The sequence below is a fragment of the Lagopus muta genome, chromosome 2 (genome assembly GCF_023343835.1).
Source record: "Lagopus muta isolate bLagMut1 chromosome 2, bLagMut1 primary, whole genome shotgun sequence".
Classification (NCBI taxonomy): Eukaryota; Metazoa; Chordata; class Aves; order Galliformes; family Phasianidae; genus Lagopus; species Lagopus muta.
The window spans coordinates 67,660,151-67,677,477 of NC_064434.1; the positions used below are offsets into that span (position 1 = coordinate 67,660,151).

Sequence of the window (17,327 nt, forward strand, 5' to 3'; positions counted from 1 at the left end):
CGGGCTGTGAAACAAGATAACCAGCACAGTTTCATCACGGGCAAGTCCTGCCTGACCAACCTAGTGGCTGCCTATGATAGCATAATTGCCTTGATGGACAAGGGAAGAGCCACCGATGTCATCTGTCTCTTCATCAAGGCCTTTGACATGAACCCCCATAAAATCCTTCTCTCCAAATTGGAAAGATATGGATTTGACAAGTGGACTGCTTGATGGATGAGGATCTGGTTGAAAGAGTGCACCCAAAGAATGAAGGTAAATGGCTCGATGTCCGGATGGAGATCAGTGATGAGTGGTGTCCATTAGGGGGCAGTTCTGGGACTGATGCTCTTTAACGTCTTCATCAGTGACTTCAACAGTGGGACATGAATACACCTTCATCAAGTTTGCAGATGATACCAAGCTGTGTAGCGCAGCTGACACACCTGAGGGATGGAATGCCTAGGTTCAGAGAGACCTAGACAGGCTTGAGCAGTGGGACCACGAGAACCTCACGAGGTTCAACAAAGCCAAGTGCAAGGTCTTGTAGCTGGGTAATGGTAACCCCTACTATCAGTAAAAGCTAGGGGATGGAAGGACTTAGCATAGATCCACCAAAAATTCTCAATCAATTCCCAATCTTGCCCACTCAAGAGAACTGATTAGTGATTCTCTTTTACACATGTGATAACTACAAACAAACAAACAAAAAAAAACCTGCAAAATAACCCAAAGAAGATACACTTCAAAATTGAAATGTAACTTCACAGGGAGTAGCAAAAAATTTGTTCTACTAGGAACTCATTAGGAGCGAAATATTTTGGTAAGAATTTCTTATTTCTAGAAAACAGCAGCAGTGCACTCTAATAATAGGTTTACAGAAGAATAATGGGTGGTATTATTAAGATATTCGTAATTCCATTATTAGATGTGAAGGCTTCCAACCTTAAATGTGATTAGCTCTTTGTAAGAACTCAGCACAGAGCACAGATTCAGTGCTGTTTGAAGGGAAATGTCTTTTTAAAAGCCTCTTTTGTTGATGGAGATAAATGCTTGTCTGTTTTTGCATGCATTCTCATTGTTTAATTATGGTGATTCACATTTAAGTACACATGTAAAATTTAGTGCATCGGTCATATTAGTGCATACATCAGAGGTTTTGAATTCCTCATGATTGACATGCATTTGTACGGATAACGATGATAGTGGTTGCCTGTGGTTCCAGTATGCATCTGAAGCCATATGAGTGATTTGATTCTGCCCGAACAGCAGTGTGACAAGTTCAAGTGCAACAGGGAGCTAATGCAGGGAAGCAGCAGTTGTCCACCTTTGAATAAATGAAGGTAAAAATCCAACAACAGCAGAGAGGAGAAAATCCTACTAGACTTCTCCTTAGAATAATGTTGTTCTTCTAGTTCATTACAGGCATTCTCAAAAACCCAATGAAATCCCTCGTAAATAAAACTATAGTGGCCGAATGTGTCCCACTCAACCAATAACTAGCATATAAAAAGATACTCGGGACCACTTTCTTGGCTGGAGCAAAGTAATATAGCTCTTGTCAAATTAATGGAGTTACATAAATGTGTGCTCGTTAAGATCTACCTGCCTCCTACAAACCAGCAGAACAGCAAATATTACTGCTACTGTGGGAAGCACTGTTACCACCATGGTGCTGCAGCAAATGATACATTCTGGGTTGTTTTTCCTGTGAAAGAAGGTATCTAGGGCTGTGAAAAACTTTAAGCAGCTATTAATAATGCAAGAATATAACTACGTACATATTGCCTAAAAAAAATCCAAACCAAAATTAGTCCTAGCTATTGAAATAAAACTCATAACCTGAAGCAGTCTGCTAGTGTTTTAATGGCAACAGCAGCAGACAATATGCAATACTTCTCAATCCCAACATGCTTTATAAATTTTCATCTCAAAACAGCCCTGTTAAATACACAGAACTTTTACTTCAGTATGTGCAGAAGCTGTGACTACATGGACAAGCTGCTCAGAGAACCCAACCCACCACTGCAGAGCCCCCATGGGGCAGACCCTCAGCTCTCTCCGCAGCCCTGTGACACCATGCAGTCAGGATGGTTGCCACCACTCCACCATTTTACAATTGGCTAGAAAGGGGAAGACTTTAGTGGGAATGATGTCACTCAAATGACACATGTACTTCACTTATGTGACATTCACATAAAACCAGAACACTGAGTGCCATCCAGCCAAGGAAACGAGGCATGTGATACTCTCACTCCATTGTTGCTCAGACTACTCATTACACTAAAATCTCAATGACTGACACTGATCCTGTCTTCTTGGTAATGACCACTCTCATTTACCCAGATGGTTATTTGAAGGAGCTTCAGTGTGAGTAGGAGCCATAGTCAGCACGAAGGGGCATAGGCCTGAGATGTTCCAAAGTCTTTGTGATGTTTATCCATGTGCACATCTGTACGTCAGTGCCAAGAAAATGAAGCAGCCTTTACAGTAACTTGAGAAGTGCTCATTAAGGCAGACCTCCTGATTGTCAGAGAAGGTGAGGGATGCACCACAAAGTCCAGCAGCTGCTGAACTTCCCCCTGGGAACAAACTGAGATCTATGCTCACCAGCCCCTCCTAGCTCCCAGGGCTCTGCTGCCATGGGGTTGGTCCCAATCTCCTTTCCAGTAGGCTTTCATCCACAGCAAACTACTACCGTAACAGGCACAAACCAGGCACTTTGCTTTCCACTCCACTTTCCACTTTGTTAATGGACCTTCCTCTTGCTCCTTCTCTGGAGTTTAATTAATCCCTCATTTTTAAAGGCCAGTTCTCACATCAGTCCCTAAGCATGGAGAGGTTTTAGCTCTGCCCACAGAATCATCCAGTGGAGACTGTGTGGACCAGACCTCAGCATAGGTAGCACTTCAGGTCCATCTGATGTGGCCATGATCTTCAAATGCAATCTGACACAACATCTCTCAGAGATACACTTTCAGAACAGCCTTTGGCAGGTACTCTGCTCCAATAAAGGCCAGAAACTGTGAGTTGTGTCCCACCTGTACAATGAAGGCTGAAATGCTAGGAAAAAAAAAATGCACGAAATGTTATGGGTATAGATACAAACACTGCTGTACTCCCACTGAACTCTTAATCACATGATTAAAAGCTAAGCTATTTCACTTGTAAAATTTCTTGTGACAAAGAGTATTTCCCAGTCTGGCCTCTCTTTGTTTCCCCTGAGATACTGCATGAAGGCAGCCTCTTTCCTATTCTTCTCTTATGGTGGACCACAAACCTGCAACTCCTTGCACAAGGAATCATAGAATCATAGAATAGAATCATAGAATGATCTTCCTTGAGGAAAGTCATTGTGATTTGAACTCAACTAAATACACACCCTCCATTACAGACTTCAGGAAAGGTTTTCTCTGCTTCCAGCCCTGTGGTAATATGCAATGCTGCTATTTTTCTATTCCACTCTGTAGATGTATGGGGAAGAAAACCAACTGGGAAAGACATCATGACATATAAATAATTTAACTGAAAATGTAACAGAAGTTCTATTGTACCTTGGAATAAAAGAGCTATGAAGTAGAGAGGTTTATTGTTGTCCTTTAGAAAAATAAGAAACTGAATTTTCCGGATGTACTGGGCACTCAATTGCCTACAAACACTGTAATAACTCTGGAGGAAACAATTTCAGAGTAAAATGAGCTCGACACACGCAAAACTATCTTTTGTTCAGCTTGTTCTAATAGTGATTTTTTGTGTTATTCCTTAGCTAATGCATTCTTTGTCTATTTTACTGACTAGTTGAAAGAAAAGTTGTATTTTCTTCTGTGGAATTTAGGGTAAAAACCTCATGATATTTTAAAATGAGTCAAGCTCTATCAAGGGTTAATACTAAACTTTCTCTCTTAAAGGAGAAAGGATCAAGAAATAATATTTTCAAAATCCTATTTAATATGTCTGGCCAGTTTTCACAAGTGCTGACACAAATCCTCTGCATGGAAAAAAAAAAAAAAAACAAACCACCTGATTCTTCCTTACTGATGGATCTTCAATATCCTTAGCTTTGCCAGGTGTATGGCTGAGTACAAAAAAGAGCAGCAATACAGTTTTTTATTTATGTATTTCATGTATTTATCAATACAGTGAGTGGGTCATGCCTCACTGAAAATGAGTGAGTACAAAATATACAGTAACTATACAGACAGTATATATTTGCTGTCTGCAGTTTTGTGGAGGTATTTTTGTGTCTTTGTACAGATGAATTTCTTCTTCTGGAGCTAGCTATGCCATTAGCAGATGTTACAGTCTTCAGCTGTCTGATACCACCCACCAGGTGAGATCTATAGCCTTCGTAGCCCTGCCAAAGAAATGGTATGTGTGAGCACTCCCTAATCTGCTTTGGGCAGAATTAGCCTTGTTAATGCAAATTGCCTTTTTAAACAGCTGAAATTAACCTGGATGACCTTGTGTGAGGAGGATGACTGTTTTCACATGAAGTTCTCCATCACTACACTTGAGATATTGGAAAAAGGCAAGAGGTAGGAGGTGACAATTTAACTGCCTCTGCTGTCTGGAAAATGAATAAACTAAAAGAAAAGGTAAGAGAAAGGCAGCTGAGTGAGAATGAAGACTGAAAAGAAACATGAAATGCAGTGATGGGAACAGCTCTGACACTGGCCTTAGGAGAGAGGATGGGCTCTGGCCAGGATAAGCTGGAGCAAAGAAGCAAGGAAACTGCTTGCTGCTGTTTGAGTCTTAATGTGCTGGGGAAAAAGGTCTTTATACATCTTTAATGAACAAACAACTGCATTAAAACATTTGCTTGGCTCTCACTTCTTCCTCTTCAGAAATGTGGGACATAAATGTTCTGCTTAGTCATGTCAATCAAAATGGGCAATCTTCCTCAATCTCCCTGGGAAAATCAAGCTAAATGTGCCAATACTGGCACTGTGGTTTAAGCCTGTGAGTGCCACTACCACGGGCTTCAAAAAATAAGAAATTGGTTTTAACTTATTTATTCCACTGGCAAACTTCCACTTGCAGTGGGATCAACCACAATCAACAATAATCGGGAAGCATTAAAGGTACAACCTGCAGCACAGGCATAAATTAAAAAGAGGTTGTGGGGCTTCGATGGAACAGATTTTCTGGGTTGTGCTGCATGGGCATAAGGTGTAACTCTCCTGGATTGCCTTTTTTGACCTCAGTCCCAAACAGGACTGGTGCTTGTCTCTTCTTCAGTGCCTCACATGACCTTTCCTGGCAGCTGAAACTGAGACACAGGAATATGAACTGGGAAAGCTGAGCCATGGGCACAGTCCTAGCCTGGTGCTCTGGTTCCAGCAACAGAGTCCAGCAGGTCAGGCCAGAGACCTGAGCACTACAACACCTCGAGCAGCCACAGCTGAGGCTGCCAGTGCATTTAGGAAGCAGGATGACTGAAAGCATCTTTTGATCAGCATGAAGACTGTGCAAAAAGCAAAGAGGAGAAAGAGGGCTTTGTACACTTTCTAAAGATGCTTTATTTTCTACTACCTATCTTGAATTTTTCTCTATAGCCTGTCTGCAATGTAAGTATGAGTTAATCATCTTTAAGAAGAGATTCATATAACAGAGTGATGGTGTGATGCAATGCTCTCTGTAAGAATCCTTCTTTTTTTTTTTTTCCTCTGGGAGGAGAGATGACCACAGGATTTCTACACTGTATCTATGGGCTGAATTCCAAATCTGAAACTCAGGGTACCAGTAGTGAGTGGAACTGTAGATGGGATATTCATCTTTTCTACAGAAAGGTGGTATTACAACACAGACATTTTAAACTGACAGTTTCATCTCCAGCATTAATTCCAACAGAAGTGTCGCAGAGATAGAGTTCTGCAGTTTTGTGAGCTGGAAAATGAACAGGTTTCAATTTCAGTAATATTTTCTTCTAAAAATAAGTCCTCTTCATGCCAAGCATCTGTTTTAATTTGGTCCCTTTTTTGATGTCAAATTACTAAAGCTGGAGGAAAATCACTGCAGAAAGGCTAACATTATTTAACAGGCCATGGTATAATTTTACATTTAACATGTCTCCAAGGAAAGCTATTCCAAGCCTAATAGTTTCTGAGGGACTCTTTGCTGTGCTATTAGTTTTGATTAGCTCCAGAGTTCCACTTCCCCCCATCCTTGCTTAAATCTTTCAGAAAAATAATGAAGAAAAAAAGAAATGGGCCTAATTAGCACTACTTTTCTGAAGTAACATTGGCCATCGGATCAAGATGTGTAGGTGAGGCATTAACATTTCTGAATGCAGGGCATGCCCATTGCTGACTTAGCACTCCCAAGCTGTCGACTGCAACTTTAGTACTTATTAATTACAGCCTATACAGTTGCACACATTTTCTAAGCAACACAAACACTAACAAAATTTGTTTCAACAGCACCCGTGAAGCAGAAAACTCATTTCAGAGAGAAACCTGCAATTTTAGAGGCAGAATGGCTGAGTGTGAAAAGCTGTTTTAGCCTGCTCTGCACAGCCCTACCACACATCCGTGGATCAAACTGATGAGTTTTCAGTTTGTGAGATGATTGCAGCACAACTCCCACCTTCTCTGACAAAAAGCTTCAGGGGTGAAAACCATGGTGTCATATTTGGATGTTACAAAAGGGGAAGATTATTACATCAGTATGGAAGACAAATACAAGAAACAGTTTAAATGGCCCCAAAAGAGAAACAGAGCCGCAAAGGACTAAATGCTGTCCAAAATGCTTAGATGTTTGGCAAGCAATCTAGAGACAAGAAATATGATACTGCTAAACTGCAGGAAAGCTGCTGTAGGACCCTGTGTCTCAGAAAAGATCCAGTTAGCGCTGAAAAACAGCATCATTCTTGAGAAGCTCAGCTCAGCAATGTCGAGGAGAGGGGAACTGTGACCTTTGTGACTGAATGGGAGGGAGGCTGTAACATCTGTATGCTGGAGGGGCTGCACAGCCACTGTATATCTCAGATTTGCCCTGAAGCACAAGTTTAAGCGCTGGTCTGCCCACTCTTCTATATTTCTGTCTGCCTCCTCTGCTTATTTGTTGAGACTTATGCAACACCTTGATCCCATTTAGCCAACTGTCACCATCCAGCAATGGCTCTTGCTGTTACAAACAAGTTCACTGCTTGTAAAAGTGCTCAGGGTGCTCCTGGCTCTTTGTCCTGCTCTCCTCTAAGCCCTTCAAGCATAGCCCTACACTCTTTGCTGGTCCATCCCTTCAAAAGATGTAACTGAAGGGTCTTGTCTATTTGAGATGTGCTTCTATGAAGAGCTGACTTACAGTGAGAGTACTCAGCAGAAACCTGAGCACACTAAATTAAACAAGAGAAAAGTGAGGCTGAATGAAGCTTGGCAGGCATCTGACTGAACTCAAATCTTACAAAATGACAACAGCATTGAATATGCTCTATTGTCTCTTGCTATGGTGAGCATGTACACCATAACATTCTGCATGGAAGTCAAGAATTTGAAGTTACTCAAAATGAGACAACTTGGAAAGACTTCAAAATGCATTCACAGAACAGATGCAAGACCCTCACAGAAAAATTTCTCCACTGCACTCCTTTGCTATTCCATCCATTTTACTGTGATCAGTTTTCTCTCTCCAACACATAATGAAGACACTGTCTCATTGCTGTCTGTAAGCACTCTTCCCATAGATTTCTATTTGCAGTCTGAAGCTTTCCATGCTGGTTCTTTTGCAAAGTGCCAGATGAGCACCCCTCTGGAAAACTGCCCTCCCTGTGCAAATCCAAAGCAACACAGAGATTTATGCCTAAAATCATCTCTGAAATCTGTTCCTCCCACATGATACTCTATATCCTATTGAGTCTGTTGCCACATTACCAGCTTAAATATCCATTAAACAGTGAAAATAATCTCTGCTGAAGACTCTGAATAACAAGATTTCACAAATCTCAGCTTCATACGCTGAACTTCATTGGCTTCATAATTGTTCTCTCTAATTTATCAAGGTAAGAATAATCTTATAATTCTGACCCACATTCTCTAAGGCTACAACTCCACTAATATCAGATCTAATTTCTTTCCAGAAGGGGAAGGGGACAACACCTCAACCATTACTTTATGAGTGTATTACCAACTGCTCTCACCATCAGACTACTTTCCTGTTTCCTATTTTTTCTTTTTTAGCTTCAAGACATTCTATCTTGTCATGTTGCCTATAGCAGCTGATTTTTTATCTATCAATTATATTATCTTACAGATATTAGCAGAATTTGATCACATCAGGCTGCCTGTCTTCAATCTTGTACATTTTTGTAACTCTCTTGGATACTCTCTTGCAATTAGTGCATATATTTTACCACTTGTTTTTTCAGATTTTCTCTCCTTTGTTTGTAATTTTCTTTAAACCATGGATACTGAAATATCTCTAACTTAACTTTTTTTCAGTATTGCTCTCTACATTTAGCACTAATCTCCTGACATAGGTATAATAAAAGCTATGGGAAAATCACTATTATGGAACCTCCTGCATTCTGACAAGCGCATCCAACTACACCAACCACCTAAAAACAAGCAAACTAAGACTATGAACACCAGTGGATGGGGAAAATGAAATTTACATGAAACATTAAACAACTCTGTAATTAATTCATCTAGTGATTGTCACTGCTACTAGCACATAAGTAGAGCTATATAGGAAATCTAACTACACAGGACTGCTAAAAACAGCTCTCAGGAGTTAGTGTCTTCTGTTTATTGACAGCGTGTTGGCATCACTTCTCCAGTTACCAGTGGAGAAGTGCTTTTTCATAGCTCTTTAAATCGAACCTTCTCACCAGTCTGCCCATACCAAAACATACTGAGATAAATGCACTTTCGATGCTTAGTAATTACCAGAATTATATACGAACTGTAGGATTTACTAGATCTCCAGCATAACCTAACCTGTGTATCCTAGATGCAGACACAGACAGTAAAATCTAGCCTTGCTCACAGCTGGGAACATTTGGAACCAAATAGTTTGTTAGTGCATTACAGAGATAGGGAAAAAAAAAATCATGAAATTCACACATGTTCAAGATCCAAATTCCACTGCAGTATTGTCATCTGCAAAACTGAACTTGTCATTTGGGACTATCTCTGCTGTATGCTTTGTTTCCTCAGGGGAGAAGGAAGAGTGTAACCTGTCCTTTTACCCAGTCATTTTCCCTGGCTTCAACAGCATAGGAGAACTAAAAATCTATAAGATTTAACCAGGTAGATAGTCTTTTGACACAGAGAAGAAAGCAGTTGCCTTCAAGCTGTTGAATCTGGCCCTCGTCCCACCCAACTCTGCAGTGTTTGGTACAGATAATGTAACAGGGGTAGAATAGGCCACACCAGCAGCAGTTTTTACTTAGGCTATTATCTTCCAGTAACCTCTTCTGGAGAGGGGAGAAGTCAATCTAAATAGAGAAACCTTGAAATGCAGTCAGTTTTTTTTGCAAACTTCATCTGGCTTCAGTGAGATGCATATTTGAAAATCCAGCTTGAAAGCTTCAATAGAAGTAGAGATCCAAATTTGAAATCAGTGCAATGATTTTAAATGAAGCAAAAAACTTTTGACATACGCTAATTGCATCAGATCTCTGGCAGGTTTTGAAAAATCAAATACATCCAAAATTCACAGATCTCCTGTTTTCCAAAAGAGAGCTCTTTTGGAGAATGCATACAGGTTTCTATCGCAGCCTTTTTTCCATGCACAGAAATCCCTCCCATCTGCTCTAGAATCAATCTTCTTATAAATTGACTTACTTTCTCTAGATAGTAGATAGTGATGCAATTGAAATAGGTTAATCTGATTTTCTTTTCCTTCTGATTTGTACCCATTTGATGCTTGTAATTCTGATTGACACTCACAGTTCCCTTTGTTATTAAACATCATCCTATTGTAGTGAGGATGATCGATATTCGAGCAGAAGAATCTGAAACATTAGAGATTCATCATAAGAGAAACACTTTTTTTTTTTTTTTTTTTTTTCCCAGCTTTCTTCTGTATAACAGAGTTTTATAAAACTTTCCAAAGAATGAACAATATTTATGTATTTCTTAACTTTATATTCCCAACTTTCCCTTGGGAACAGGATGGCAAAAAAAAAGCCTCGGTGTAACATTTTAGAAGTACTTCAGAGTATGTATCTGCAGTAGAATATTACACAAAGGTTTGCTAAGCCTAAATCTACCTACACTGACCCAGGCCTGTTCCACTACTTTCAGGTTAGGCTTAGCGTGAGCAAAATCTGGCAGCATGATATTTAAATGCCTTCAGTAGTACAGATGTGTTAAGTCTCAATTCTTAAACATTATATTTTAGGAGCCTCTATTTAGGGCAGGTCTTGAATAGACACAGAGTTTGTTATTAACATTTCATTCTTACAAATGGCTTGGAAAAATCTCTTCTGCAAGTTCAGTGATTGGACTTATGAAGGCATCTCAGAGCCCAAAGGTGCAGACAGGTTCTGGAGGGATTTTCAAAAGTCCCTCAGTGAGCGATGTGCCTCATGTCACTGAACACTGGAAAGAGTTAAATTACAGATCTGTTCGAGTGCTTTTATCATGTCAACAAAGAGCATCTCTGCATTGCTAGATCTCTAATTATCTCTATAAGATAGTCTCCAATTAGTTGCAGATGGCCAGCTAAAGCAAAAGGAATGAAATGTTTCTGACAAATACATGCTGCTTCTGGGTTAGGAAAGGTTTTGTTTTTCTGTGTGGATTTTCTGGCAGTAGCTCTGACTCATGTTACTCTGGCTCAGTACTCTGTTGTCTCAGTATGGCTCTACAAAGTGATAGTAAATAAGGCCTGGTGAGCGGCAGACACCATGGAGGGATTGTTTACACGATGACATTACAAACCCCTTTCCACAGTGATGCCATCACGTCATTTCCTTAACTCCTTCATTATTGTCAGTATCCTTTGGGGAGATAGGATGATGCTCTCTGACGTGTCAGCAATCAGCCTTTATTGGGGAGCTTTTAATGACGTGTTACCAGACAAATGGGGAAACTGCCTATCTTATGAATGATCACTGCAGATACTTTTTCCTGAGAAAATTATGCTTACTGAAAGAAATCAAAAGAATCTAATTACAGTGATTTTTATAGAGAGAGTTAAAAGATGCATGTCAAAAGGGACTGATATATAATTAAGATAATGTCAGTTGCAATTCCCAAACCATGTAATTACTTGAAATGATTGGCATTGTGCAATCTTTATGAAAGTGAGCTACTTTGATAACAAAATGATACAACCTTGATATCAAATAGAGGGAAAAAAAAGACAGGATAATAAAACCAATATATTTGCAGGAATAATAATCAAGGAGGGAGTAGTCAATATGCTGGAAAGACAGTACAAACAGAAACCCACTAGCTGCCTCCAACTCAAAGTCTGTGCTACTTATTTGAGTCACTCTGACAGTTTGACTCACTCTAACAGTCTGGAAACTGACATGCAAAGTGAGTTGCCTAAGCTGGTGGTCAAAATCAAGACCTATAACAACAAGATAATAACAAGAAAGCGGCAAGAACTGAAGGAAGAAAGGAATAAAAAGAGTAAATTAATAGAAATGGAAGGGATCGTAAGCCTTGAAATAGAAGTGCTAGACACTTCTGAGGCACTGGATTTTTCCATGTGTTGAGTTTGCTCTAGATTCTCATAGGCACTCCAAACCCATAACTGCTAAGTAAGTGCTGGACCGTCTTGGATTCAGGCACTCAGACATCTCTGAGGATAAAGGTCTTTGTATTTCAGTTTCTTGTTGACTGTATTACACTCATAAAGACGTTAGCAATTTTTGATATATATAAAATATTAAAACAATTAATTTAACTCACATTTTGTTCACCACAGATGTCATTTATTTCTACAAGACCTATAGCTACTATAGCAGAATGTCGTCTGTTGAAAATTAACAGGTAATTTTTCCACTCATTAAAAATGACAATCCTATCATGTCCCTGTGCCCAAGACCGGCTTGTAGGGCTGTGCTCCTAATTATGATACAGCTGTTGTTGGAATGACATCAACAAATTGTGAATTATTAATGGGCCCCAGAGTTTTGTGGACACTACTTGGAGACACCAAAACTTTCATGGACTTCAATGGATACTGAATGATCACCCATTTTGTAAAAGAAAATAAGACTGAGTAAATACTTCATTATTACTCTATTGACTACCTGTAACTCGTTTATCTTATGACCTGCAGTGTGGATCACTTCAAACTCAGTTTCTTATTTAGTTGTAGAGATATACAAGCTAAGTTTTTCTACAAACTTTAAAATACAAAAAATAAACCACCAATACTTTATTTGGTGAGATTGGTCTTTTTTCCTAGGTAACTAGTGATAGGATGAGAGGTGGCCTCAAGTTGTGCCAGGAGAGATTCAGGAAAAATTTGTTCTCTGAAAGAGTGTTGAGGTATTAAAACAGGCTGCCCAAGGAGGTGGTGGAGTCACTGTCCCTGGAGGCGTTCAGGAACTGTGGAGATGTGGCACTGAGGGACACGGTTAGTGGGCATGGGGGATGGGCTGGCAGTTGGACTTGGTGAACTTAGAGATCTCTTCTTATCTCAATGATTCTATGTTTACTGCAAATTTAGTAAATACGTCTCTTTGTGCACTGATTCCAAAAATTACTTTTTTGTCCTCTGCTCATTTAAGCAATCTGTTTCCCTGAGATCTTGCAAAATTAAAGGATCTGATTTAATTGTCCGTATCTTGCCAAATTCATTAAACCCATTTAATCCAATCTTACCACTTTTTGGTACAAGAATGAAATCACTAAATAATTTTCTAGCATATGAACATTTTAATTACTACTCCTTTCCACCAAAGAAAATTTAATTTTTGTAACTTTTTACCTGAGAAGTACGTTGATTTCTTGACACATGCACTAAACTTTTTTTGCCCCCTGCAAAAGCTACATGCTAGTAACCAATAGCACTTAACTAAGTTTAAACTTAGCTCTCTGTGCTCTTCCAAAGCAGTTCTACTGGGCAGCCATTCTTTCCAACTGTAACAAATTCCCTCATACATGCATTCTTGCAGCTTCCTGGCTGTTGGCTGCTCTGACATATGGGATTGCTAAAGCAAGTTTGAAATTCACTGATTTGTCTTTAACATTCAACCGAATTCTACCAAATCTGTATTTTGAATCTCCACTGAAGCCTGTCATTTGTGCCTTTGTGTAGCATGCTGGTGCTGAACATCAAGGAGAGATAAATAAATCTGATGATTTGTAAGTGACCGTGCTTTTCAGTAACAAATCACTCTTATTACAGTAAGAACTATCAGAACTAAATTTAAGAAGAATAAAATGTTATTTTGCAATCATAGAGTACTCAATTTTGCAATCATTTTGTTATTTTGTTTGTTTAGGATGAGTCAATTGTAAATTTGATCATAGTTGATCATCTGCTAAAAATCGTATCTAGATTGTGAAAGGAGCAAAGCTGAAGTAAGTGGGATTTCAATCCAAGACTGTAAAGTTTTTTTTTTTTTTTACCCTGTAATTTTACTTTATTAAAGTATGAGAAATAATGAGGCTTATCATGAAACTTGTCATCTTTTGAAAGTAAAAAACAACCAGCAAGACCAAAAAAAATAAGCCAACACTGTAAGACTGATCACACTTCTGCACAGACTGGCAGAGAAGTCTCAACCACATGTCCGGCATCAGCCAGGTGACTTTCTTACCTTCACTGCAAACTCAGTTTCTGTTGCTTTATGAACACACCTCTTGCACACTGAATAGGAGCCAATTCCTATGTCCTCCTTGATCTCATATCCATCTGTAAAGTGAATATTGTTTCCATGTAATTGCTGTAGAGAAAGACAAAATAAACAAGGTAATCAGGACAGGGGTACATAAATGCAGGGACTAGCCTAGTTGTTCACAAAGTGTTTGAGCTCATCTTCTCCACAGCTGGTGTGTTCTAAGTCTAATTAAAAAATATCTGAAGCTGTTTATCTAAACAAGTGTGTCCCAGCCCTTTTTACCTTTTTCTCAGTCTGTAAGAGGGAGTTTTCCATTTAGAAGTAATAGGAAAAAAAGGAGTGATTTTGTAAACTATTTATGGAATGCAGACAACCACTTCCTATTAGAAATTCACAGGGAACTGCAGGCTGAAGTCTCTTGAGAAATCCACATTTCTCAACTACAGAAACTTATTCCTAATTACTAAAGGGCCAGATAATTTGGACGGGCAGATTGATTAGGTGATGATGCCCTCCCAAAGCCCAAATTTAAACCTTGCTGCAAACTCCATTCCAGGATTGAAGCAATCACCAGCACCTCTAAAAACCCTCTAGGACTTTCTGTCTAAAAATGTATACTCACTGGAAAAGCCTAAACAGAACCTTGTCAGACATGTAACCATGTAAGACATGCACATATTATATTAATACATTTTTAGAAGAAAACAGTTACATTTTTTGGGGTGTAATTGTTTGGATAATAATTCACTTAGTGGTGCAGAAAAGAGCTTTTAATAATGAACTATGAATTATTAAAATACGGATGAAAGCTGGTACCATAAGCAAGGACTCTTCCCCTTGAGGCATGTGTATCTCTTGCTGTGGGTAAGAGAAAAGATTTTCCTCGTGGAAAAATCTGCAGTGTCTTTGAGCAGCCCTCTTCCTCTCCAGATTCACTGTTCCTCTGATGTGCAGAGCCATTTGTAGCAATTCATTTCTGGTTTACTCCATTGTGAAATTACAATTGCTGGAGAGAATGTCATAGGGAAATGACAGCAAGAAAACAAGAATCTGGCAATTTTCCTTCCACTGCCAAGCCAGTCTGGGTTATGTGAGTATGACCAGGCTCTTGTGTAATCACAGCAGGAACACTGTGGCCTCTCTATATCCAGGAGCTTGGGCTCCATGTGTGTGGGAGCCTACGGAAATAATTAATTAAGCCTCTCTGCCAATACTGACTGTATCACATAACTCTAGACAAAACTTGAGAATAACGTCAGTCACTAAAAAGCAACACTTCATTACCTGCCCTGTAATAATGTTTCAGCTATGCAGAAGTACTTTTCATCTGAGCTGTGATAAGGTGTGATCCCTATTTCCTTTGTAGAGCAGTGGAGAATGTAAACGTAAAGATAAAAGCCTTTGTAAAAAAATATATCTAATTTTCCATCTCCTATATGAAACATGGAAACAGATGAGGGTTGGGTTAATCTGAAATGCTGAGGCAGTTTAAATACAATGTGCACATATGCACCTGCCCATCAAGTGCAAAGTTTAACATCAGCATCCGTACCTGCACAATTGGATGAACGGTGATTTTGTGCACATCCTGCTGTGCAGGCTCCTGCACCAAGTTAGAGGCAACAAAGCTAAACCCTCTGAAAAGATGATGAGCATTGGCACTTGGAGGAACACCTGGGGAATCTGTAGAAGGAAGAAAATGACCTTATGAGTGGCACAAAGGATCAGAAAGTAATATTATAACAACTGCAATAGACTTAGTCACCCTGTCAGTCAGCTGCACACTCTGCTGAACTGGTAGACATGTATTTATTTAGTTCACCTCCATAATAAATGATGTGCCTTCTCTATCCCCTTACTCTGGATGTGAACAGTGCAGAGATATTATTTGCAAGATCAATCCTCTTGGATACAGAGGTTAAATCATGGTTAATTTTCATTCCAATGTGAAGCTCCATCTGTGTCAGGAGTATGCATAAGCAGAGAAGGGACAGTTTGACAAGGGCAGTAGAAGAACAGATAGCTCAAGGCAGGGCACCCCTTTGGATTAGCAGAAGTTCTCTAGGGAGTGGAAAAAAGCTGCAGGATGCAGGATCTGTCCTTTGTGGAACAGAAATTTGTGGACTACAGAAATTACAAAGGCTAAAGTAATGCAATGTGATGTGTGGATGAGGAGAATGCAAAGGACAAAAAACCTGAAGTGAGTGTAAAAGCACAAAGCTCCCAGAGTGGTGGTCTGCAGTCTCAAAGGGATCTTTCCCTTCTCTCCCTCAAAGGGTGCAGCTTTAGGAGCTGGGATCTACCCCAGGAAGAGGCTGGCTGACTTGTCCTCAGGTGAACAAAAACTGGCTGGGGGTGTTGAAACTAAGCTCCTCACTCCAGAGGAGTTCAAAGAGCCCTGAAATGTTCTGCCTTTGGAATAAAACAACTAGAGAACAGTCTCTGGTACCTTTCTCTCAATGAGAGAAACATCCTGCCAAAACAAGAAGAGCAGTGAAGCTTCACTTAGAATTCTGAAATGCTTTGAAGAGATCTTTCTCGTACAGTATATATTTTGTCCAGGACACTTTCGTAAGCAGTAAGACCAGCAATGCAAACTATTCCTGGGCACATAAAATGTAAACTGTGGATATTCTTTATTCCCCTTATTATTGTGATTTCTAAAATGTAACATGTGGTTCACTGTACAAGGTTCTGTCTTTCTGAAGCTGTAATATGGTAGAAACAATTGATCTGCTCAGAAAAACAAAACTGAGACTGCAGCTAATTCTGCATATCTACAAAGTCTCAGCTTTGGCTGAAGTCAGAAACAAGAACAGCAAGTCTAATCTCACTCCAAACTATGTGAAAAAGCCTATTCTTTGGTAAAACAAAGTGGGCTATTTGTTTATTTGTGTGTCAATGAGAACAGTCCTTGAAAATACATGGATGAATCTCATCAGACCTCTTGCATCACTGGGTACTTTTTACAATGGCGTGTATACTAAAGTAGTTTTCCAAAATAGATTAATTAAAGGAAAATAGTATTTATTTTGAAAATGGAATGGGAATAATTCAAATCTTGAACATTATTGAACTATACAAGAGTTGTGACTCAGCTCTAAACCACAAGTGCTTGGTCATCTCTGTTAAAAACAACTGTTCTTTCATAATTCACTCCTAATCTCTTTATGAAACACTATATAAGAACAACTGATTGTTTGGTGTTCAGTGTTAAATATTCACTACCACTGACTAATGTGCCCATTGTATGGACTGGATGTTAATACATTTGCGTTAAATGCAAAACTCCGTTTTATGTTAACTATGATAGTTATGAATCCTAAATCCTTTTTCTGGTCTTGATAAATACTGAATCATTGTACGTGTCTGACACACTTGCAAACACCAATCTCCTATAATGGCTATCTTCCTAACTGTGAAAGCTATAATGCTTTGTCCTTCCTGAGCATCTTACAGTATTACAGTATTCATAAAGGCCTAACAAATCTGTAGGAACTTACTTCAGCATTCTTCACCTAGGGTTAGTAAACATTATTATTTTATTTGCAGAAGAGGAGATTTAGATACCTGAGGTGCAATTTTACATACATTTTCTCAG

At 39.3% G+C, this 17,327-nt stretch overlaps 1 protein-coding gene across 4 annotated transcripts in view; it reads right to left on the reverse strand.

Annotated features, from left to right (window-relative positions):
• RPS6KA2 (ribosomal protein S6 kinase A2) overlaps positions 1-17,327 on the reverse strand; it is a 263,441-nt gene that overhangs the window by 16,911 nt on the left and 229,203 nt on the right. For all 4 annotated transcript variants that reach the window (XM_048936514.1, XM_048936516.1, XM_048936518.1 and 1 more), the window contains 2 exons: positions 15,279-15,409; positions 13,706-13,831 (listed from right to left, as the gene is read on the reverse strand). In XM_048936514.1, the coding sequence (XP_048792471.1) occupies positions 13,706-13,831; positions 15,279-15,409 (257 nt within the window). The remainder of the gene's footprint in view (positions 1-13,705; positions 13,832-15,278; positions 15,410-17,327) is intronic.